At 46.0% G+C, this 24,921-nt stretch overlaps 2 protein-coding genes across 5 annotated transcripts in view; one reads left to right on the forward strand and one right to left on the reverse strand.

The window, feature by feature from the left end:
- Positions 1-4,501: 4,501 nt before the first annotated feature.
- On the forward strand, positions 4,502-6,019 carry LOC105078524 (EKC/KEOPS complex subunit LAGE3). The gene is made up of 3 exons (XM_010967086.3): positions 4,502-4,753; positions 5,069-5,197; positions 5,448-6,019. The coding sequence occupies exons 1-3, from the start codon at positions 4,539-4,541 to the stop codon at positions 5,560-5,562; spliced, it is 459 nt and encodes a 152-aa protein (XP_010965388.3). The 5' UTR covers positions 4,502-4,538; the 3' UTR covers positions 5,563-6,019.
- Positions 6,020-10,319: 4,300 nt separating this feature from the next.
- GAB3 (GRB2 associated binding protein 3) overlaps positions 10,320-24,921 on the reverse strand; it is a 70,356-nt gene continuing 55,754 nt past the window's right edge. For 2 of the 4 annotated variants that reach the window (XM_074358896.1, XM_010967102.3), the window contains 4 exons: positions 23,847-23,928; positions 22,615-22,717; positions 15,052-15,153; positions 10,328-13,610 (listed from right to left, as the gene is read on the reverse strand). In XM_074358896.1, coding sequence (XP_074214997.1) covers positions 13,494-13,610; positions 15,052-15,153; positions 22,615-22,717; positions 23,847-23,928 — 404 coding nt within the window. In that variant the 3' untranslated portion in view covers positions 10,328-13,493. Of the gene's footprint in view, positions 13,611-15,051; positions 15,154-22,614; positions 22,718-23,846; positions 23,929-24,921 lie in introns of all 4 variants that reach the window. The other 2 variants (XR_012504536.1, XM_074358897.1) reach the window with 2 other exon arrangements.

Here is a 24,921-nt window from a genome sequence, read left to right on the forward strand (position 1 = left end):
TCATTGTCTGGCAGATCTAGGAAGAGTTGATTTTGTTTGTTCAGCATTTTACTGATTATTAGGACAGACAGACTTCCAAGCGCCTCATCTGCTGGACTGGAAGCCAAAGTCCATTTTCTCTTTTTACATTGCGTTTCTGTCAGCTGCTTATGCAACAGTATCCATCCTAGATTTTTCTCTCCACCTGAACAACCTTATCATTTGCTCACTTCTTCCAGTTTCTTTTTAGCATCGGAAAGGGCAGGGTGTTCTCTCTGACTGGAGCCTAATGCTTAGAACAAAGGAAGGAAATAGCTGAAAGGCTCTTGAGAGGATTGGGCTCCTTGGGCTGTTTTGTTTTCTGTTTAGGCTAGAATGGCTGTGTCTTCCTAAGCCACATCTTGCTGTTTTCAGAGCGTTTGGAGAATGTGACCAAAGCAAATGTGTGAAGCTTCTGATGCTCGTCCTGCCATCCTCTGCCCATGTCGAGTTATTTTTCCTCAGCAAGGTTTCAGAAATCGTCGTGTGTCCATCCAGCTCTAAGTCATCCTGGGACTTTCTCTGTTAACATAAACACACTGTGCAGTAGCGTGTTGCATATTGCATCTGTTTTGCTAAGCATTTTATGGATCTAGGAGCTATTTTCTGCAATTACTATCCTTTCCTAGCATGTTCCTGGTTACTTTTTCATTATATTGCTCCAGGTAAATTTCAGAATTTTTTACATTTAAAAAGAGTAGGTTTTTATATTTAAAAAGAATAAAGTTAGGATCGATCAATTAAATAACACTAAAACAGTTGGCATGTCATCTCTCCAGAAGCAAAATAAAAAGAGAAATGACCAACAGGAAAAACTCTTTTGCCATTTATGTCACAGCCAAAGTTACTACCCCAACATATAAAAAAACTTATAAATATTGATAAGAATAAAAGAAAAATGGGAAAGAGATATGAACAAAGAGTTCACAGAAAAGGAAGTACAAAGGCTCCTTGCAGATGAAAAAGTGTCCCAGCTCATCCACAAGGCTCTTTCATGAGGTGGCAGTGACGTTGGTCAGGACTCCAGTCATCTGAAAGCCTGTCTGGTCTGGTAAATCTGCTTCTAGCCTAGCTCACGTGGCCGTTGGCTGGAGGCATCAGTTTCTTGACACCTGGATCTCATCTCATTACGTGGCAGCTGGCTTCCCTTGATACAGTTAGCCAAGAAAGAGAAAAGGACTGAAGCTGCAAAGCCTTTTATGACCTGGTTTGCAGATTTCCACAGTGTAACTTCCTCCATGTGCTGTTTGTTAGAAGCAAATCAGTAAGTCCAGCCCACACTCAAAAGGAGGGAAATTAAGCTCCATTTTTTTTTGTAAGGAGGAATATCAAAGAACTTGTAGGCACATTTTTAAAATAATGGTTTTTGTTGCTATTGTTGAGCACGTACTTGTTTCTGGTGAGTATGCGGTCGGACTAGCAATGGAGAGGGAGAGACGTGGGCTGATTTTCTACAATTATTAGTTGGTATTTCTCTAGGAAGAGCTTTCCTTCCCCTCACCCCCCGCTCTCTTTTCTCAGTTATCACAGTGGATGGCACTGCTTTTTCATTTAACAACTTAGAATCCAAGAGTGTCATTTTGGGGGTCATTTTTATCGGACTACAGCATGCATACAGTAATATGCATAAATCATCCATGTACAGCTCAATGGATTCTTTAAATGGATATGCCCATGTATCTGTCTCCTCCAGATGGAAATATATACATAATAAATACATAATATGACCTTCCCTGGTGCTGCCTCCCAGTCACACTCCTCTCCAAAGGTTTAATATCCTTTTTGACACTCAAATTGTTCTAGCTTTGGTTCTTCCTGCTTGGCTCCTGTATCCCTTTGACATGCCTCATCTTTTTGCTTTTCAAGCATGTCCTTATTTTCTAGCATTAAAACGTGCCTCAGGCTCATCTGGTATTTTCTCCTGCCCCAGACCTAGGATCCTCCATTTCTCCAAGGAGCTGTGGTTCCTTTCAGTGGAGAACGGTGTTGAGAACCAAGGTCTGGTACGGGGTGCGTTCATTGCTACTGGGGTGTCGTTGTTTCTAGACTCTTGCACTGGACAAAACTCGCAAACATTTTCTGAGTTCATACTGCAACCCCCAATTCCAACCCAGCTTCACACTTCTTTGTCACCTCCCCTCATCCCACAGCCATGTTCCCCACAGCTCGATCTGTCGGTGTACTTGCTCCCTTCCTCTACCGGATAGAGTCGACCTTAAAGTGCACCCCGGACAGCTTCACAGTCATCTCAGCACTGTCACCGCCACCAACAGACACACTGAGAGTAAAGCCAATGCTGTCTGTCCCTGGAATATACCCCGTGAAGGGAGCACAGAGGGCTGAGTTTAAAAGGTACCAGACTTATTTTCTCTCTGTGGTTCTGTTATCGATTGGACATGCAGTTAGGCTCATTGGCTTTTGTTTTTATTCAGTGTAAGCACTTGATTTTTTTCACTCTTTCAAATATACTTTTGAACATATAAATCATTTACATGGTTCAAAGTCAAAACTGCACAAAAAGATGTATTACAGGAAGTCCCATACCCATGTCACTTTCATCAGTTTCCAGGTTCTCTGTCTGTCCTGTATCTTTTTCCCCCCCAATAAGTACGTGTGTCTGTGTGTGTCCTTTGCATTCTGATTTTTTTTACACATAACAACACATCCTGGAAATCAGTTCATTTTCACTAGAGATTTTCATGGTTTTCTACTGCTGCTTAGGACTACTGTACCATAATGAATTTCACCAGCTCCCTGCTGCTGTGGGGCATGTGCCCTGTACCCAACAGTTTTCTATTACGAATTATGTTATAGTGAGTAACTTTGCGCATAGGTTGTTCCATATGTGTGAAGGAACCGCCTACCTGTGGGAGTGCTAGGCCCAAGGCAGTGGTTGAGTCTTGTACTTAATACTGTTTCAGCTGGCAGGCAACACACCACCTATTGCATAAACTGCACTGAAAAGGTACCATCAACAACGTAGACGTGAACAAAACAAAGTTTTAATTTCAGATTATTAGAAATGCAGCAAACTGAAATGGGCAAATGTGATGAAGTGTGCCTGGGGATAGTGTGCTAGATTGGTGACCCCGAAGGCCTCTCAGAAGCGACACTGGAGCCAAGATCCTAATGACAAGAAGGAGCCAGCCATGGGAAAGTCTGGGGACAGAGTCTTCCAAATAGAAGTAAGTGGAAAGGGCTGGGGGCGGGGCACCCTTGATCAGGAGCAGAGAGAAGGCCCCAGAGGCTGCACAGAATGAGGAAGCAGGCAGGTGGAGATAGAGGGTGGAGGAGCTGGGAGCCAGGTCACACCCGGCTTTTATAAGCCACAACAAGGAGTTTGGATCTGATTCCAAGGGCCAAGGGAAAGTGTCTTAGGATTTTAAGCAGGGACACGGTGTGACATGACTTATGCTAGACATTCAGAACGGATTCTGCTGTGTGGAGGACAGGCTGCAGAGGAGCAGGCATAGAGGAAAACTAGTCAGAACGCTGTCAAAGGGCTCGGGGAGGTACGGGGGCTGCCCCTGGGAACTAGCAATGGAGAGGGAGGGACGTGGGCTGATTGAGGGCCTACTTTGAGGGGAGATCCAACAGGATTTGATGATCCAGTTCAGCTTCAAGTCCTTCCTTGTGATTACAAAGGAGGACAATAGAAAAGTAACAGGCCTATCAGCATCGGAAATTTCACGTCACTTTAAAACCTTATTTTGGATGAAAAATGCCACGTAAGGTCGCTCTCAAAACCTTGCCGGGAGACAGAAGAAAGAAGTTAAAATCACCCACGATGGCGTCACACAGAGAGAACGAGTAATTTTACACCCTGGCATGTTGTCCTGGGATTCCTATACGCATCCACAGTCACTCACTGAATTGGGATCCCAGCGATTTTCGTTTTGCACTCTGACGTTCCACACAGGACATTAGCCCTGTTCCCCTGCCACTACTTTAGTTCAGGCCCTGTCATTTCTCTCCTTGCCTCTGTGCGGGGGTCCCCGCAGGCGGGCTCGACGTCCACGCAAGCCACTCAGTGTTCTTCCTAAAAAGCAAACCGGTCGGCCCGGCCGGTCGGCTCCTTTACCGCCTGCTTTGGTTTTTCCGCTCACACCTGCGACGGAGGCCGGGTGCAGAGCGGTAGCCCTCCGGGGCTATCCGACCCCACCCCCCTCCACAAGTCACTTCCACGTCCATGTGGAGTCACATGTCTCGGGGACGTTGGGAACGGACAGGGCGTGAACCGGGCCAGGCACCCGGTGGCCTCACACGTGGTCTGGCGGGGAAGGGGGTGGGGTCGGCAAGGGTGGAGGGGGCTGCGGAGGGACCGCTTGCGCAGGCGGGCGGGGCGGAGTCAGCGCGGGGGCGGGGCTTCACGGGGGAGCCGGGGTTTCTCGGCCGCGGGCGGGGCGGGGTCAGCGCTGGGGGCGGGGCTTCGGGAGGGAGCCCGGGGTTCTCGGCCGCTGGTGGGCGCGGCGAGCCGACCGGCGTCCGGAGGGCGGAGTCGGAGGCGGAGCGCGGCAGCCATGCAGGCGGCGGGCGCGGAGGCGAGCGCAGGCGGCGCGGCGGGCGGCGCTGGAGCCCGGGACCGTCAGGATGGCCTGGGCAGCCCCGGAGGCGCAGGGGTAGCAGCCTCTGCAGCCGGCGGAGCTCCGCGTGTAGCGCCAGCACAGCCCACTTCGGGGCCGGGCGGAAACCCCATGTCCACGGCCGGAAGGCCGAGAAGCCGACTGCACGAATTGCATCCTGCCCGAGGGGGCAGCGGAGAATGGGCTGGGGGCTGCCTGCTGTGGGAGGTGGGACAGAGGACCAGATGAGTCAGGGGCAGCCAGGGAGCGAAGGGGAGAAGGGGGACTCGGGCTGCGGGGTACGGGCCAGGCACGGCGGGGGGAGAAAAAATGAGAGCAGGGGGCACCGGGGTGGCTGGGGTGCATTAGAATGGGCCAGGAGTGGGATGGAAGCGGCCCCGAAGGGGCTGGGGCTAGTCAGGGGGGGCCGGAGACAGGGCCCAGCGCACAGAAGCTACGTGGATGGTGCCTTAACCGAATCTCGCCAGCGCCCTAGACGTGCCTTTCCCGTCCACCTTGGAGGCGGAGATCGCCCGTGGGTCCCTGGCCCCAGATGCCGAACCCCACCGAGGGGCGGTTCGGAAGGAGCTCACAGTCAGCGGCAGCCTCCTGGCGGTGTAAGTTCTAGAAGGGGCTGATGGGGAGGGGCGGCAGGTGGCCGGGTCTGCCCGGAGGGGCGCTCGATTGGCAACGTGGGGCCACTCAAGGGTTGGGCCTAGGGAGGTGACCCGGTGCGCTGCACCCAGCTCCACCTGAGGGGCACTCTAAGGGAGATGGCAAAGGGCGCAGGGTCATAGACGAGCAGGGCGGGGACGGTGGGACTTAGCACCTCCCTCCAACTGGGTTTTCTTTTTCCCTCCCTTTCAGCCGCTGGAGAGCTGAAGATTCCCGCCTCCTGCGAATTTCCATCGTCAACTTTCTGGACCAGCTAGCTCTGGTGATGCGGACCCTGCAGCGCTTTGGGCCCCCTGTTTCCCGCTAAGCCAGGGAGGGGGAAGGAGGTTAAGGTCAAACCTTGTGTCCCTTCCTAGACAGCGCATCCTTCCTAGGGGGGTGACCCCCACAGTAGTAGCCGCTTCACTGTGGGGCCTCCTCTTTTGCCTGTACTGGCGCTTGGGCGCTCAGGGTCCCCTTGGTTTGTTTGGTGCTTAAATGCTTATTAACTACAGAAAATAACACTGAGCTATGATGCTGTGTCTGAATTCGTTTTCAACTGTGGCACCTCCAAATGTTCCTGCCTTTGTCCTCTGGTTGGAGGGGAGGTTCTGGGATCCAGATTTTCAAATAGCACAACGTAATTGAAGACAGTTTAAGATGTGGAAGAAGAGAGGTCCTGTCACTCAGTATTAACTACTGTCACCATTCTGGAACATTTCCTTAGTTTTATAGTTGTATTTATGTACCAAATGTATAACAATAATATATATTTTGCAAGCTTAGCATTTTTCCTGATATTTTTCATCTAACGTGAACTTTTTATCCTAACAATTCTTCGAAAGCATTATTGAAGGGATACGTAAAAGATAACATTATTGAGCATTTAAATCACTGTCAATTTTTGACATATTATAAGTAAAGATTCAGTGGAATTCTTGTGTATAAATCTTTGCATGAATGATTCTTAAGATAGGTTAAAAGAGGTAGAATTGGTTAAATGTTTACAGTTCTCAATCTGAAGTGTGGAATTGCTCTCCAGAAAATGTACTGTCCCACCAGAATGCTGGTTGCCCACATCCTTGTCACCACTGCGTCTCCTCGGCAAAATTAAAAAAAAAAAATTGGGGGGTGGGGGGTGGGTAACTAGGTTGGTTTGTTTGTTTCTTAATGGAGGTACTGGGGATTGAACCCAGTACCTCGAGTATGCTAAGCAGGCACTCTACCACTGAGCAAAACCCTCCCAACCTCGGCAAAATTTTTTAAAAACTTGGTTTGCTTGAGAAGAGGAAACAACCCGGAAACACCACAGTAGGAGCTTTGTGGCTCACTGGCCTGCTCTCAGGCCAGTGAAGGAAAAGTGCTGGGACCATGGTTTAAGCCTTTAGTTAGAAGGAGGTGGCTCCTGGGAAAAGATGTCATATCCTGCAGCCTTGCTAAACTCACTTATTCTAGTAGCTCTTTTGTAGCTGCCGTTGGGTGTTCCCCGTAGGTGATCATGTCTTCTCGGAATGAAGGCAGTGTTACCTCTTCCTTTCCAATCTGGAGGCCGTTCAGCGATGAATTTCTCTCCTAGTTAAGGGTTGGATTTTCCTGCTCTGTATCCCCTGGTAGTTTTTGATTCAGTGTCAGACACTGAGCCTTTGCCCTTGGAGTCTTTCAAGGTCTGCTGCCTGGGACCAGAGCGGCTTTCAGTGGAGGAGCCACCTTTTGTCCACCCTTCTGAGCCCTGGCCCGATGCCTGTTGAATGGCGAGGTTTGCCCTTCTGGCCGGCGGGGACAGCTGCAAGTCCCTGTCTTGCTTGAGCGCTGGGCAGTTACCTTTCATCCACTGGGGTGGCCCAGTCCCCGGCCTCAGTTTCCTCAGGAGCCTGTGCTGCTCGGTGGTCTGTGTGTCCTCCCGTGGGACCCTCTGCCCGGGTGCAGGGCTCCCTCCTCTCCGGTCCTCCGCCCACCAGGCTGGCCCCAGACCCAGGGAGCCGGCTGGACTCCGTCTGGAAGGTCTCTGGGACAGTGAACTGGGGCCAGTGCACGGCTTCCCTCTTCCTTTCTCGTCTCCCAGAGAGCCCTGACTGTCCTTCCCCGCCCGACAGCCACCCTCTTCACAGCCTGTGTTTCATGTATTTTGCCTGGTTCTAGGGAGTTCTTTCAGGTTAAGTGGCAGGGCAGATCCGGTCCCTGTCACTCCACACAGGTGAACAGCCTGCCTTACAGAACCTGGAGCACCCTGACGTGGGCTGGAGGGAGGGAGGTGCTGTCGGTGGGGATGGTGGCGGTGGTCGTGATGTGACGACGGTGATGGAGAGTCTCACCTGACCGCGTGCAGCAGCTGTGGTGGCTCAGTGATCGTTTCACAATGTAAGTCAGATGGCATGTCTCCCCTGCTCAGGTCCCTGCACTGGCTCCATTCTCACTCAGAACATAAGCCAGTGGCCTTATAATGGCCAATAAGGCCCTATATTATAATCTGCGAGTCCTCAGTTACCACTCCACCTCCTCTGCTGTGCCATCAGCATTGCAAGTTTTCTGCTGAATTGGGGCTTTTGCAGTCTGTGCTCCCTGCCTTGAAGGCTCTCGCAAACATAGCTTGTGGCTCCCTCATCTCCAAGGCTGCTCAGGTCTCATCTTCTCCCCCTCCTTACTCATGTGGCCGCCCCCCCAGACAGTGCACACCTGCTCCTCCTCACGCTGTTTTTTCTTTTCCATACCACTCATCAGTTTCTAAGATACAGTATAATTTACAAGTTGATTTTTTTAACTTCCTGTCTCACCTGTGTCTTAGGTTGGTGGTCTAGTGACTGCTATTACATGAGAAGCCACACCCAAAGTTAGTGACATAAAGTAACGATGGTCATTTACTTCGCACACACATCTCTGGTTTGGGCGGCCACTCGGGGTAAGGCTCACATCTGCTGCATGGGACCACATCTGGGTGGTCAAACTGCAGCCTGGAGGAATCTGCTTCCAACGGGTCTTACACGGCTGACAATTTTGTGCCAGCTACCAGCTGGGAAGGCAGCAGAGTCTGAGGGCCCAGGGCCTTCGCTCTTTTCCATGTGGCATGTGCTTCCTCACAGCGTGATGCCTGCATTCCAAGGGTGTGTATCCTCAGAGAGGGCCAGGCAGAAGCTCTGTCCCCTGTAGGACCCAGGTTCTAGAGGAGAGGACGGAGACTCTACCTCTTGATGGGGAGTGGCTAGATTCTGGACGAGCAAGTGGGACAGAAGATCTCTTTACAGCCATTTTTCCAGAACTCAGTGTGCTGTAGCTGGGTTCGCCGAAGGCTGGGCAGGCGACAGCGGGAAGGCGGGACGGGGAAGGGGCGGAGTCCAAGCGAGGGGGCGTCTCGGGGAGAGGAGGAATCCTGCCACATTCCACTGGGGAGCTCTGCAATGCAATTTCTCCTTAGACTTTGTCCCAACCTGAGGTAAAGGAACTGAGATTTCAGAATGCTGTCCTGCTCAGTGCAGAGGGCAGGCGGAGTGCATCCCGAGGTGTTCTCTGCTCTCGCAGGTAAAGCAGCTCCAGTAGGTGCCGGAGAGGCTCTCCACTGACAGGGAGTCCCAGGTGCGGGCTGTTGGCAGCAAAGGCACATGAAAGCCAGGGGCCACGTCAAACAGTGAAAGGTGTCCTAGAGGATTTGGATGGAGCACCAAGAGTGCCCCACATCCTGCCAGAGCATAAGCTCCTTAGGGAAAGGGATTTTTGTTCACGCTCTTAGTTCCAGAGTGCCTACAAGACTACCTGTTATGTAGCAGGTGTTCCCGAAATATGTGTTGAAGTAGATGGAGTTATCAAAGGAAATAAGTATTCCCTTTATTGCTTCTGTCTTTTGTGCCTTGCTGCTGAAGGTCTTCCATACCCCAAGATAATAAAAAGTTTTCCTCTAGTTTCTTCTACGTTGTATGGTTGTGTTTCTAAATATTAACTTTTTAATTCCCCTGGAGTCTTTTTTCCCCTCATGTTAACTGGTTTGTTGAAGTATAATTTACATGCAGGGAAGTGTACAAATATTAAGTTTAAGGACTGATCAATTTTTACGTATGTAAGCCCCTGTATAACCACCACCCGGATTAAAATATTGAACATTTCCATCATTCCAGAAAATTCTCGTCTTATAATTAATAATCATTCTTCTAATTAATAATAATTTTTCCAAATACAGGTAACTACTTGATGACTTCTATCACCATAAAGTATGAAAATGAATTAAAAGCCTGAAATTGAAGAACAAAAAAATTTAAATGATTGAAACTTTCAAAACAGACATAAAACAATTAGGTTGTGTTGTTTTACACGAAGGGAAGCAAAGGCTAAAGCTGATCGAAGTGGAGGTTTTCACCAAGAAGCAAAGACCAGGACCGCAGTGGCGGACAGACGCCGAAAGGGCCGGGTCCGGGGAGGGAAGGCGGCAAACCGATCGCTCAGCCTTCCGCCTCCAGGTCCCACGGGAATCGGCGGCCGAGCGGGCTCAGGGCTCATTACTGTCCTGGCGGGTCCCCAGTGACCCGGCACCCTTGTTGGCGAGGCCGTCTGTCCCTGAGGCTCCCCAGCACCCCCGTCATAAATCAAGTGCCCCTGTGTGTGTGTTGGGGGGGGGCGTGAGGGCACCCAACCAGCCTGCACCAGTGCCACACTCTCCCAGTTGCAGAAAATAAAAATTACATTTATAAAAACAAATGGCACAATTAAAATAAGGAAATGATAACAATAAAGGCAGTTTAAAATTGAGGAAAATAAAGAAGAAATCCGGAAACTTGGGGAGGCCTCTGGTGGAGGAAGGGGGCCGGAGCACAAGGGGCCTGGGGTTCAGAGCCGCTTTAGGTTAGTCCCCGGGCCCTGCGTCTCTGGTTAAGCCTCGTGGACAACCTGCCCTTCTTCAGGTCGGGGGATGATGGGTAACCAGCCTCATACTTCCCCAGGGCGCGGACTTTCACGTGGCTTCCCCTCCCCCTCAGCACCCTGGCTGTCGGGTCTCTGCCTTTGGCCTGTTTCCCCTACTCCGGAGCCCCTGCTACCCTAGTGGCCTCTGCCTGGCACAGTCACCCAGAGATTGCACAGCGCCCAGAGAAGCTGGGAGCCTCACTGTGGAGAAGAGGAGGTGGTGGCGCTGGACCCCTGCTGGGGACAGGAAGGTCACGAGCTGCCGCTTTTAATGTCAGAGAAAAAAAGGGTGTCAGGATGCGGTTTGGCTGACCAGAAGCAGTGCTGATTACAGCCACCTGTTTGCAGTGAAATGCCACGAATGTAGGTCATTCCACATGACTCAGGTGAAGTTTGTTGTATTTCCAAAATGGCAATGAAGTCTATTTTCACATACTCAGCTTTCAAACCGTGGTCCCTATTTTTATCAGCTGTTGTCACTTAAAACAAATAAGCGGGCACTTCGGGCACAATTCCTCCAAGACTTTTATTAATGCCAGAAATGAAACAGTAAAAACACAGTGAATTTTTAAAAATCAGCGTGATTGTGGATACAAAGGTGGTGTGAATGGGGGCAGAGGAGGTGGCCTTGACAGGAGAAAGCAGGGCCTTAGGGGAGCCTTCGGGTGCAACTCAGACCTAAAGGCTATGATCCAGCTGGTGCTGGTGGCCCAAGGACTTGGGGACTCACGGGCTTGACACCCTTCAGCCGCCTTTTCTGCATGACACAACTCCTGACCTGGGAGTATTTCCCAACAAAACGAGATGGAAGGAAATGAAGCCAAAAGAAGCTACAGAAAAGAACGTGGGATTAATCACTACACTGTCCTGATGATTCTCAAATCTTCTAGAAAGGTGTATTGCACAGCGTACAGCTGTGCCATGTGCACTTGACTTGGAGCAGTATCTGGGATCCTTTCTATTAAAAAAAACAGACCCTCAGAATCATGGCTCTCTGCTGGCACAGCTAGTCCACGCTGGTGCCTTTCTCAAGAGCATACGCTGCTGTCAGCTCAGAAACCACCTGTATTTTGTGTCCCTGAATTGTTCTGTTTTTGTGGAGTCATCCATGAGCGGTTTTATCAAAGCAAGACATCATCGCATACACCCTGGAAATGAGGTGAAGTCATCTTTTTAAAAAAAAAATCCCTAATCACTTCCAAACAAGCCACACCAGTCAAGTGTCTGTTGTTTCGTGCAGTAACTATGGCCCTGGAAATGTTTTGTAGAAACAGATTTTTTTTTTTTGGTCACCTGGATGACATTTCATTGCTGACATCATTTCAGCTGTATTTACTTTTCCAATCTATCCCCAATCTGGTGAGGTTCTCGACACTTGGGTGTACAACTTTTCTGACGACCTAAACACAGGTGGCCCACAAACGAGGAAGCTACCATCCATGGGAACTGGCCGTCTGTTGCCCTGGATTCTTGCCTGAGGCTCTGTGACTCTTTGCGACTCTGTGTGTGGTGACATGGAGCAGGCCGTGGGGTGCAAGGAGCCCGCTTGTGGCTCCATCCAGACTCACTAAGGACTCAAGTCAGTTAAAGCACTTGGCAGTGTTCCCCCATCTTGTTCCAGGAAGAAAATTATGTCACCAGATCCTGCTGCTTGGAACATCAAAATTACTTCTTTTATGGTCTGAAAAACCAAGATGTTGACACTTACCTTTGGAGCAGTTCAAAACCATGAAACTCTGCATAAGGCTGACAATTGCTCTGACTAACCCCAACTGTCAGAGACCTGCCTGCCTACGTGATCTAGCCTCATGTATAAGACACAGGGACAGAACAGTAGGTCAGTATCTGCTTACTACCCACTTGTTCAGATCTGTCTTCTGCCTGCAGGTGCTCAGAAGGCTCAGGAAAGAGCATCAGGTAAAACTCTGTGTCAGATTGAGACTTTTGTCTGGGGCCCCTGAACCCCAGTGCCCCATAAAGGAAGAGGCGACAAGCCGCCCTCAATGCACAGTGTGAATATCTGCCCTCCTCAAGGTCTAGGCGCCACTAAAGCAGGAGGGAAACATTAGCCAGGAAACCTGAGAATGGGGCTTGCTTTTTGGTTTGTTCATTTTCTTCGGCTCCTAACTGTCACACAAAAGCTTGAGTCAAGCAGAAGATAGCCAGGGGTAGCCCTCCCCGAGGTGGCATAAGTTTTTCCACCAGCATTAGCCAGCTCATGGGAAACACGCTGCGAGGGGACCACGTGAACCAGGGATGGAATTCACACAGATTGTCAAGAGGTATTTAAAGGGAACTACTGATCACCTTAGAGTTCCCAGTTTCAACGCCACACACAGAAACCCTGGCTTGACATGCATACCTTTCAAGTATAAAAGCACCTGCTCAAAATCCTGTGAAAGGGAGAGGAGACGGTGACTCATCCCGGGTTGGCGTGTGTTTCCCACACATCTTCAGAATTAACCAAACTGATGGACTTCATCAGCATCCTCAGAGGCAGCGTGAGACGGTGGAAAGAGACTCCATGTCTCGGCTCCATGAGTAATCCTGGGCCAAATGTTCCCTCCTCCAGCTCTTAGTATTCTTTTCTTCAAAGTGGGAGCACCAATCTCTGCCAAGCCTAGCTTCCAAGGTCTTGTAGGGGAAGAGATGATCCTTAGAGCCCCCAGTGTAAGCTGATACCGTCATCGTGGAGCCCGGGACTCGACGCCTCTGTCACTGGAGTCTTTGGAGTGAGGAATGCAGATTCCGCCACCATCACTAGGCTTGATCTCTTCAACCGCGCTTTCAGGGATGGGGACACGATACTCTCCAGGTGCCTCTCTCCTGGGATAATTTATGAGTCCAATGGAAGGCACAGGAGACAGATCAAACTTTCAGGCGTTGGAGTCAAACGATGTCAGCCTGTTGGTAGTAATACTGCTTCCAGTCTGCACTCCAAATGCTCCACTGGAGAGCTCTTTAACCAAACACTGGGGAAATTATCCTCCCAACTCTTCTTTTTCTTGTTCCTACCCTGCCTGAGTGGAGTGTTCTACATCCCAGTGGAATCCTCCATCTCTGTCTTTTGTGACTGTGGAGCCAACTCCAAGCCTCCCTGAGGCTCTGGGCATGGGCAGGCGTGGCTGGGGAGGGACACTGCTGCGACGGGTTGGGAGGGGAGGGCTGGGCTCCCCCAGGGCCCCTCTGTCAGGAAACCACTTCCTTCTTCTCCCCGTTCAATGTGTCCAAATATGTCCTCTCTCCCAAAGGTTCTGCCAAGCCCACAGGTACCATAAGTTCTCTCTGCATCTTAACCTGTGTTGACCATCAGTGCAATTCTAGTGAAAACCTCCAAGCAAGCCCCAAGTCTCAGGCCCAGCAAGCCCAGCTGTCTTACACTTTGGATTGCCTCTCATCCGTCCACTCCTGCTTTGTGCTCTGGAGAGCCTGCGTCTTCTGCTCGTCCACTTGGACATAGTCTACTCTTTGCTCCTCTAAAAGGAGAAGTTTCTGAAGGGGGAGAACAAAAAGACTGTCATTACATCGAATTTTAAAAGTCAGGAAAAGTCCACAAATGACAAATGCTGGAGAGGCTGTGGAGAAAAGGGAACCCTCCTCACTGCTGGTGGGAATGCAGTTTGGTGCAGCCACTGTGGAAAACAGTATGGAGATTCCTCAAAAGACTAGGAATAGACTTACCGTATGACCCAGGAATCCCGCTCCTGGGCATATATCCAGAAGGAACCCTACTTCCAAAAGACACCTGCACCCCAATGTTCATAGCAGCACTATTTACAATAGCCAAGACATGGAAGCAGCCTAGATGTCCATCGACAGATGACTGGATAAAGAAGCGGTGGTATATTTATACAATGGACTACCACTCAGCCATAAAAAATAATAAAATGCCATTTGCAGCAACATGGATGGACCTAAAGATCATCATTCTAAGTGAAGTAAGCCAGAAAGAGAAATACCGTATGATATCACTCATACGTGGGATCTAAAAACAGAAAAAAGAAAAAAGAGGACACTAATGAACTCATCTATAAAACAGAAACAGACTTGCAGACATAGTAAACAATCTTATGGTTACTGGAGGAAAGGAAGTGGGAAGGGATAAACCTGGGAGTTTGAGATTTGCAAATATTAACTACTACATATAAAAATAGGTAAAAAAAAAAAAACCCAAATTTCTTCTGTGTAGCACAGGGAACTGTGTTTAATATCTTGTAATAACCTTTAATGAAAAAGAATATGAAAATGAATATATGTATGTGTATTTATAACTGGGACATGATGCTGTACACCAGAATTTGACACATTGTAACTGACTATACTTCAATTTAAAAAAATTCTAAAAATTAAAAGAAAAAGTCAGGAAAATGGCAGTTCGAGTGTGGTAGATTACAGTGCTATCAAGTTACCTGCAGAAAGAAATGCTACACTTTGTGTGTCTGTGTACAGATCGCTCTTCACCTCTGCTCCCTTCAACTTGGAGATCTGGGGTGCTCATCACTGCACAGCCTACTAAAACCGACTAACGTGCCTTTTGTAGTCATCCGTCTCCCCTTCTGACCCGCTTTTCTGGAGTATCATTTTAGGTTGTTGGAATGAAATTAAAGGTAAAGGAGAAGGGAAATCTTCCAGATGTTTTTTCTGCACACACACAAGATGGAATCATACTGTCTATCCCGTTCAGCAAGTGGGTTTTCTCATCAAACAACACACTGTTAAGCATCCTTTGCTCAAGAATATTTAGCTGTTGTCCACTGCTTCCCTACTATTCATTCATACCACAGCTTACACTCAATAAAGTTTACGGTCCAAGTTTTAAGGAGTATGAATACCACATAAATTTGTACATATCCACCCAAAGAATATACCCCAGAGGGAAATACACCAGGACTTCTGGAAGGCAGGATTAGGGCTGATTTTAAGTACTTCCTACCTGCTGTACAGGGGCTGGTGACACGGAATTGAAGTCCAGGGCTAGATAATCCAGGCTGAATTTCTTTGTCCACGTCAGGGAGCTGGCTGTTCTGTGCTCTTCCTAGAAACCAACATCATGGGATGCAGGTTAACGATTTCTGGTCGGGCGGCCCCGGGGAAGCAGAGTGAGTCACGTCTCCACTTGGGTAACTGCCATCAGATGATAATAGCTCAGCCTGCAATCCTGTATGAGAGCTGGCTTTGAAATACAACAGAGCCAACCTGGGCTTCACATGAAGCTAGACCTTCAGTCACCTTCGAAACAGCTGGTGATTACCTCCCCCAAGAAGGATTTTTTTTTTATGGATCGGGCAGGCCCATGATTCCTTAGAGATTAAATCCTGAAAAAACCAACCGCACTTATTGAAGCTCTAGTAAAGGCATCTCAAATGCATTTAAAGGTACTCTACACAATACAAAGACACACCCATGGACTCAGCATCCAGCTTCAGAAGTGGGATACGGCCACACCTGAGGCGTGGGGAGTGCCTACTCCCCTGCGACTTCCTCCTCTGCCCCGGAGAGGTTGAGCACCGTCTTGAATTTTGTGCTTATCACTCCTTGTCTTTTTAAATATAGTTTTATCAGTGTGCAAGTATCCTTAACTGACATAATCTTGAGTTTTGTCTGTTTTCAACTTTTATCAATAGAACCATGTTGTATGCATTTTGGGTGACTTCAACTTTTGCTCCTTATTACATATGTCACACTCACCCATGTCAAAGCATTGGCCCCGTTTCCTTCTGTTTCATTCGAATAGAGGATTCCACTGCATGATTTATTTAACTGTTCTACCAACAACAGACATTTGAGTTGCTTCCAACTTGGAGGCTATTACAAGCGATGCAGCTCTGAGCCTTCATGCAGCTTGTGGAAGAATTTCCAGTGTGGCCCCGGGATGTATGCACCTTCAACTTTACTATCACCCACCGGATATGGGGAAAATGGTATCTAACTGCGGTTTGATTTCCCATGCCCTTGCTAATTTAACTAATTGGCCATCTTTTTATATGCTTAAGGGTCATTTTTTCCTCTTCTGTGAATTATCTGTTCAGGTTTGTTTTTGTCTTGCTACTTTTTATATTGAAGTACTTGTACTTTTCTAATTTTTCTCAGATTTCCTCATATACTCAGGAGATTAATCACTTGTTGGTTAAGTGTGTTGCTAATAGCCCATCACTGTCTACAGTGGTTAAGTAACGATCTAGCCTGAACTGATTTTAACCTATGGTGGTGAAATAGGGATACAATTCATTCATTTTTATTTTGTTTGTACCCCATATGGATAACCATCTTTTCCCCAGTGATGCAACTTCTATTTATATATCTCGTTCCCATATGTGAATAGATGTTGAGTTCTATCAAATTCTTTTGCTGCATCTGAGACAATCACATCATTTTCTCCTTTAATATGTTAATGTGCTTGTTTGACTTAATAGATTCATTTAACTTATGTATTAAGTAAGAGCTCATCTCTCAGAGAATATTTGTAATAATAGATTCTTTAAAAATGGTTTCTCCTTCTGGCATAGGTTTTGTTTCCTCCAATCTGTTTGTTTGGGTCCCTATCCTTCACGTGAGAATTCTCCTGAGATGTCTGATAAAATTACTGGCTGGCTGTTCATATTTAAGAGTGAAAGACCAAAAAGCTGAGTGGAAGCTTTGAGTACATGGGTGGTGTCTGTCAGCTGTGGGGTTCACTGCAAGGTAATCTTGCTGGACAGTTTCCTTGGGGAACCCCTGATATCATGACCTTCGTCTTGCCCCTTGGGCTGCTCACGTAGCCCAGGGAACTATCGTTCAATCTCCAGACTCAATTGTAAAGGTCTGCTTGTCAACATTTGCCAAAATCTTTAGGATTTGTTTTGCAAACAGCTTTATTGAGATATAATTCCCATACCATACAATCTTCCCATTTAAAGTGAACAATTTGGTGGTGCTTAGTATATTCACATATCTGTGTCATCATCACCTCAATCAATTTTAGAACATTTTCATCACCCCATCATACTTTTAGAAGAAAATACGGAGGAAAACATAATGATCAAAAGTTAGGCTAAGCGTTCTTAGACATGAGAACAACCCATGAATGAAAAAAGTCAATAAATTGAGATTAATCAAATTTAAAATCTCTGCTCTTCAAAGAACAGAAGAGAATGAAAAGACAAGATCCAGACTTAAAATATTTGTGACTCACATACCCATTGCATGACTTATACACAGAATATATAAAGAGTTCTCAAAACTCAGTACAAGAAAACAAAAACCCCAATTAAAACTTGGGCAAAAGGATTCAACAGATACTTCACCAAATCCTCCAAAGAGGATTACATTAACCAAAGCAATCTGCAGATTCAAAGCATTCTCTATCAAAATCCCAACGGTGTTTTTTGCGGAAATAGAAAAAACCATCCTAAAATTCACATGGAATCTCAAGGAACCTTGAATAGCCAAATCAATCTTGAAAAACAAAAGAAAAGGTGGGATCAAGATGGTGGAGAAGGATGACGCTCTCTTCATGGACATATCAAAACTACAGCTATAGAGAGAATGACTCTCACTGAAATTTACCTGGGGAATAGCTGGACAGCTTTTCTACAACCAAGGCTTTAACAAAAGATCCACACAGAGTCTGACAGAAGAGAAGAGCAGTGATTTGGTTGGGACCTTTACCCTTAGTGAGGGACATAGAAGAGGAGGGGGAACTGTCACAGGCTTGGGGCTCCTCCCTGGGGAACGAAGGGTTCAAGCCAGACATTAAGCACCCTAGCATGGGGTCTGACACAGGGAAGATGAGCCCCCTTAGTCAGTTTGAAAACCAGTGGGGCTTACCAGAGGGCTGTAAGAAACTGAGACTGGACTCCACTCTCGAAGAACGCACACAGACTTGCCTGCTCCCAGTCCCAGCATGGAAGCAGCAGATTGAAACTGCCTAGGGCAGCTTCTAGGCTGGCTTGCCAGGACTGCCCTGATGTGCCCCCCAGCCCACACTGAGCTCCTGGCTGCTGTCCTCAGTAAAAGGAAGGGAATAATAAAGATCAGAGTGGAAAGAAATAAAATAGAGGCCACACCAAAAAAACACAATGAAAAAAAAAAATCAATGAAACCAAGAGCTAGTTTTTTTTTTTTTTTTAAGATAAACAAAATTGTTAAGGCAGGCTCATTAAGGAAAAACAAAGACAGAGGACCCAAATAAACAAAGAAAGAAATGAAAGAGTAGAAATTACAACTGATAGCACAGCAATACAATCATAAGAGAATACTATGAACATTTATAATAAGCCAACAAATTGGACAACCTAGAAGAAATGGATAAATTCCACTAACATACAATCTTCTAGGACTGAATCAGGAAGAAAGAGATAATCTGAACAGACGGATTACTAGCATTGAAATTGAATCAGTAATCAAAAACTCCAAACAAAGTCCAGGACTAGACAGCTTCACTGGTGAATTCTACCAAACATTTAAAGAAGAATTAACACCTCTCCTCAAACTATTCCAAAAACTTGAAGAAGGAACACTTCAAAATTCATTCCATAAGGGCAGCATCCTAATATCTAATACCAAACCAAAGACACCATTCAAAAAAAGAAAACTATAGGCCTATATCACTGATGAACATAGATGCAAAAATCCTTAACAAAATATTAGCAAACTGAAGTCAACAATATATTTAATACATACATCATGATCAAGTGGGATTTATCCCCAGAATGCAAGGATGGTTCAATTTCTGAAAGTCAATCAATGTGAATAAAAACCATATGATCATCTCAATAGATGCAAAAAAAGCATTTGACAAAATTCAACACCCATTTATGATAAAAACTTTCAACAGAGTGAGTGTAAAGGGAACATACCTCAACATAATAAAGTTTGTATATAGCAAGCCCACAGCTAACATCATACTTGATGGTGAAAAGTTGAAAACTTTTCCTCTAAGATCAGGAACAAGACAAAGATGCCTAGTCTCAACACTTTTATTCAACATAGTATTGGAAGGCCTAGCCACAGCAATCAATCAAGAAAAAGAAATAAAAGGAATTCACATTGGAAAGGAAGAAGCAAAACTGTCAACGTTTGCAGATGATATAATACTATATATAGAAAATCACAAAGACAAGACTAAAAAACTATTAGAGCTCATCAATCAATTCAGTGAAACTGCAGAATACAAAAACGAATATACAGAAATTTGTTACATTTCTATACACTAACAAGGAACTATCCAAAAGAGAAATTAAGAGAACAATCCCATTTATAATCACATCAAAAAGAACAAAATACACAGGCATAAATCTAGTCAAAGAGGTAAAAGACTTGTACTTAGAAAACTTTAAGACACTGATGAAAGAAACTGAAGATGATACAAACAGATAGAACGATATACTGTGATCATGGATTGGAAGAATTTATATTGCTAAAATGTCTCCAAGGCATTCTACTTATTCATTGCAATCCTTATCAAAATACCAATGGGATTTTTCACAGAACTAGAACAAATAATACTAAAATTTGTATGGAACCACAAAAGACCCAGCATAGCCAAAAAAAATCTTGAGAAAGAAAAAGAACAAAGCTGGAGGTATCATGCTCCCTGATTTCAAACAATACGACAAAGCTACAACAGTCAAAACAGTGTGGTACTGGCACAAAAACAGACACAGACAGCAATGGAACAGAATAAAGAGCCCAGAAATAAATTCACACATATATGGTCAATTAATCTATGACAAAGAAGGCAAGATTATACAATGGGGAAAAGACAGCTTCTTCAATAAATGATGTTGGGAAACCTGGACTGTTACATGCAAAAGACTCAAACCAGATGACTTTCTCCCTCTATATACAAAAATAAACTCAAAATGAATCAAAGACTTAAATGTAAGACCTGAAACCATAAAACTCTTAAAAGAAACATACACAGTACACTCTTTGACATAGGTCTTAACAATATTTTTTTTTGCCTATGTCTCCTCCAGGCAATGGAAACAAAAGCAAAAATAAACAAATGGGATCACATCAAACTAAAAAGCTTTTGCACATCAAAGGGAACTAGAAATAAAACAAAAAGGCAGCCTACCAAGTGGGAGAAGATATCTGCAAATGATCCATCTAAGAAGAGGGTCATATCCAAAACATACACAACTCAAAAAAACAAAACAAAACAAACAAAAAAACCAAACAGCCTCATTAAAAGATGGGCAGAGGATCTGAACAGACATTTTTCCAAAGAGGAAATGCAGATGGCCAACAGGCACATGAAAAGATGTTCAACGTACACTAACCATCAGGGAAATGCAAATGAAAACCACAATGAGGTAACAGCTCACAGTTGTCAGAATGGTTGTTATCAAAAAGACAACAAATCACAAGTGTTAGCAAGGGTGTGGAGAAAAGGGAACCCTTGTGCACTGTTGGTGGGAATGTAAACTAATGCAACCACTGTGGAAGACAGTATGGTGATTCCTTGAAAAATTAAAAACAGAACTACCACATGATTCAGCAATTTCTCTTCTGAGTATTTACTCCCAAAATATAAAAACACTAATTTGAAAAGCTACATGCATGCCAATGTTCACTGCAGTATCATTTACAATAGCCAAGACATGGAAGCAACCTCAATGCCCATCAGTAGATGAATGGATAAAGAAGAGTGGTATACACACACAATGAAATATTACTCAGCCACAAAAAAGTGCAATCTTGCCATTATGACACCATGAATGGATCTAGAGGGTATTATACTGAATGAAATAAATCAGAGAAAGACAATACTACATGATCTTACTTATATGTGAAATCTCAAAAACAAACAAAACAGAATGAAAACAGATGTACTGATACAGAGAACAAATGGGTGGCTGGGGTAGGCAGAACAGGTGAAGGGGACTTAGAGGTGCAATCCTCCACTACATAATAAGCAAGTTACAGGAATGTATTGTCCAGCTAAGGAAAAGGATCAATAATACTGTAGTAACTCCGCAGGGGGACAGATGGTTACTAGACTTACCGTGACAATCATTTCATGATGTATGGAAATGCCAATCATTATGTAGTGCACTCAAGACTAACAGTCTTGTACATAAAGTATATTTCATTAAAAAAAATCAACTAAAGAAGGTTATATAACTTTATTAAAACAAAACTTGTATTTTAGCCCCTAGACTAAATTTTCACATGCAGATAAGAACTTGTCCACAAGGAGAGAAAAAAATTAATGCATATAATTATGTGTCAAATCAAAATTGAATTGTCTGAATTCTGTCCACCAAACAGGGTTGTTTTGTGGAGCAACTGAAATAATGGAAGTCAAAGCTGTTTGAAAATACTGAAGTTGAAACACACACTGAATGAGGTGGGATAGACTTTAAACACATTTCTAGGGTGTCTTCCTCACAGCTACCTTTCTTCAGTTGGTATTCTGGGCTTTTAATCTACTGTGTCACATTGTCTAGTAATGTACAGAGACAGTCATTAACCAATGATCATAAACTTAGGCAAGAAACCAATCCTTAACTCTATTGTTAATGACGCAGCGCTCTTTCTCACAGCCTCAAAGATCAGAAATGAACTGCCTGTTTCTGGAATGACTCTGCACTGGCTTCCATTAGGTTATGAATTCACTTCCTTTTTCTGTTCTCTGGAGACAAAGCACAGCTGGTCAGTATCTTTTATAAGAGTGTTTTCTTCTAGAAGTCTCCCAAGGGCCATTATGAAGTGTGAAAAACATTGTGAATTCCACAGCAGATTGGCACAAGTCACTTTCCACCTGCACATGGTTAAGTGTCCTTACAGCACAATCTATCAAAAAGAAAGGCCAAATGAAGCATTTAATTACTGTTTCATTGGAGGTGGCCATTTTTTAGAATTTTAATTGCCTGTTATCTTCATGTACAGGAAGGCAGAAGTGTCTTCTCAAAAGTATATATAGTCATTGTGCCTTAAATGTTGTCCCTCCAAGATCTCTTTTCAAAATTTCATAGTTCAGACAGGTTCTCTCTAGGGTTCCTGACATTTGAAAATTGTAGAATGGTAACAGTTCTGGCTAAAGGGTCTGATAGTTGCAAGAGGTGCTAAAAGCCCCTCTGTCTCCTCAATAAGCCCTTCTCAGTAGAACCCAAGGCAGAGGGTAGGAGATGCCAGGTCCCCAGCCACTCAGGTGTGCAGGAAGACTCTGTAAGAGGCGGGCAGGGCAGGGCTGCAAGGTGCAGCAGAAGGGAACCTCCAGTGTGTGCATTTTCACAGCTTAAACCCTGGACATCCGGGGAACTACAGACCTATTGGGCTCAAACAGGATATCCCAGCCCTGATGAAAAGAACTGCCGGCACTTCCGTTTTCCCATTACACATCTCAGCCCTGGGTGCTCTTTGTATTGATTTGTTCTCAGTCTAGAAAATACTGTCGCCTGGTATGACAATCGAGTACTTGTTTGAAGAACATGCTTCCTTTAGAGTGGACTCATAAGAACACAGATGGGGATGAAGAGTAAGAAGAGTGTGAAAAATATAGGATTACCATTTGGATGTAGCTTTCTTCCTCTTCTCTGGAAACAGGATTGGCAAAAAATCTTGCAGAATTAATACCATTTCTTTCTGGAGAGAAAAAGCTGGTTCGATTGCTGAGAACAAAAATACAGATGAGGTCAAAGCAATGTCTCACAGCTGCTCGGAAAGCCAGCCAAGAATGGACATGGCCCCTGGGGGGTTTTGGCCCTCCCCTTCCAGATACAACTTCCTTCTGGCCAAAGCAACTCCCGAAGCAGTGGACACTACGCAGCAGCTTCTGTCCCACTAGGGAGCAAATGGCTCCCAATTCTCAAAGGCTACTTTTTTCCAGGTCCTCTGTGTGACACAGCTCATGAACTTTCTAGAAAGAGACCGAGGCATCATATCATTTAGAGAAAAACAAAATGAAACAAAACAAAGATGCTCAAAGTCACCAGGAAAAGAGGGGAAGTGTGGCCATTCCTCTGATGGGAGGAGAACAAGACTGCAAATCAGCTCTCATCCTAGTCCGGAGTCAGGAGCACAGGCTGAGATGCTGCAGCCTTGTCTGAAAATCGAGTTCATTGCTGAATTCTGCTTTCCAAAGTAACTGTGTCCTGTGGCATTTAGAGTGAACTAAGAAACTGCTGAGCCAGGCTCAGGACATCTGAAATTGCAATTTCTAGAGAGACTGCAGATACATTTTGGGGGTTTGCTGACCAAGCCAGTGAGCCACCCCTCTTCCTCTGACAACTACCTCCTCCTGCTCCATTCACGCGACTGGGCTTCTGGAAGCTGTGTGGGTACTACTGGCCCTTCTCCCCGGACCATAGTTGATTCTAGCCAGGCTGGAGCAATACAATTCCCTCTGCCAAGAAAGGTGAATTGTGATTGAGAAAGGACCCATCTCTGTTGGTACTAGAATTGTCTGATGTAAATAAGGATCTTTGGTACAGCTGTCTTTGGCCATAAGAGTTCTCCCAGAAAGAGGAACAAGCAAATGTGAACAGAGAAGCAGGCGTGAGAGACGGAGAGAGAGGATTCCTGGGGTTCCCGGCAGCACTTCCGCTCCCGAGTCCACGATCCTGGAAGATTCAGTCCTATCCCTTCCTTTGTGACCTACGACGCTTCTGGCTCATGATTATAAATCCCATCCCTCCTTTGGCTTAAGCTAGATCAAGTGGGCTGCAACCACACTTCATCAAGGAGGCCTACCCAAGACTGGGAGTGTGCTGGGCGAGGCCTCTTTGAGCAAAGACTCACCAGGGCACAGTGCGGGTCCTGGTTAGAGATGTGTGTTCCCGGATGGTGGAGAGGTTTTTCAGGTCCAGGGGAGGCGGCCGTACTACAAGATAACACATAATCTCCAGTAAGTTCTCAGGGGCTCAAGGCGAGAATCTAAAGATTGTAAAACCGTGACGTTCCACTTACTAAGCACATCAAATCCAAATTTGCTAACAAGCAGCACTGATGACGAGCGTGCATGTCACCAGGAGTGGAAAGGACAACTACCGAGCAAATGGTCCCATGGCCGGCTGGGGCTACATTTAGCCAGTATCCATTTATTCAGAGCTCATTACATGCCAGGCGTGGTTCTAGGTGTCAGAGGCACAGTATGAAGAGAACAGATGAAGGCTCCGATCTCACGGCCTCCCAGTGCCTACCTCACACTTGACATTGTGCCTCTCTTATTGCAGGCAGAGGTGATCACCCAGCTTCTGGTCTTCCCCACCCTCAGTGCATTGTCTACTTGATGGTCCTTCTGTCTGGTTATAGCCACCTTCAGATGTCAGCTCAACGTCCCCCGCTTAGGAAGGCCTCCTGTGACCTCCAGACAAGATCAGTCCCCACATCATAGTTTCTCATGAGTTCCCGAGCTTCCCCGTCACAGCTCCCCCCAGTTTGTGATGATCTGATTCAGGTCTAGGTTGACCGTGCTCTGGGAGGACAGCGTTTTTTTTCTGGCTTGTTCACTGCAGTTGCCTTGGCATCTAGAGAAGCACTTGGTTGGGCCCCAGGATCCATCCCTGCAGCCACACCTGTTAGAACCATCCCCTCCCAGCCCAGGGGTCCCCCTTCACACCCACCCAGTGAATCCCCAACCCCAAGTCCATCCAAAATCTCTGTGCCTTCGATCACCAGGTCCTGTAGAACTGCAGTGTCCCATATGGTTGCCACTAGCCACAGATGGCTGTTTAAATTTAAATGCACTAAAATTAAATAAAATTTAAAATCCAGTCCCTCGGTGGTTGCACTAGCCACACTTCAACTGTTCAACAGCCACATTTCCTTCATTACAGAAAGTCCTGTTGGACAGTGTTGCTGTAGAAAATTAATG

Source organism: Camelus bactrianus, chromosome X (genome assembly GCF_048773025.1).
Source record: "Camelus bactrianus isolate YW-2024 breed Bactrian camel chromosome X, ASM4877302v1, whole genome shotgun sequence".
Lineage (NCBI taxonomy): Eukaryota > Metazoa > Chordata > Mammalia > Artiodactyla > Camelidae > Camelus > Camelus bactrianus.

Coding starts and splice junctions, on each gene's coding strand:
- LOC105078524 (XM_010967086.3), top strand. CDS start 4,539: ATGCAGGCGGCGGGCGCGGAGGCGAGCGCAGGCGGCGCGGCGGGCGGC. Junction 4,754..5,068: donor AGAAGCCGACTGCACGAATT/GCATCCTGCCCG, acceptor GAATCTCGCCAG/CGCCCTAGACGTGCCTTTCC. Junction 5,198..5,447: donor AGCGGCAGCCTCCTGGCGGT/GTAAGTTCTAGA, acceptor CCTCCCTTTCAG/CCGCTGGAGAGCTGAAGATT.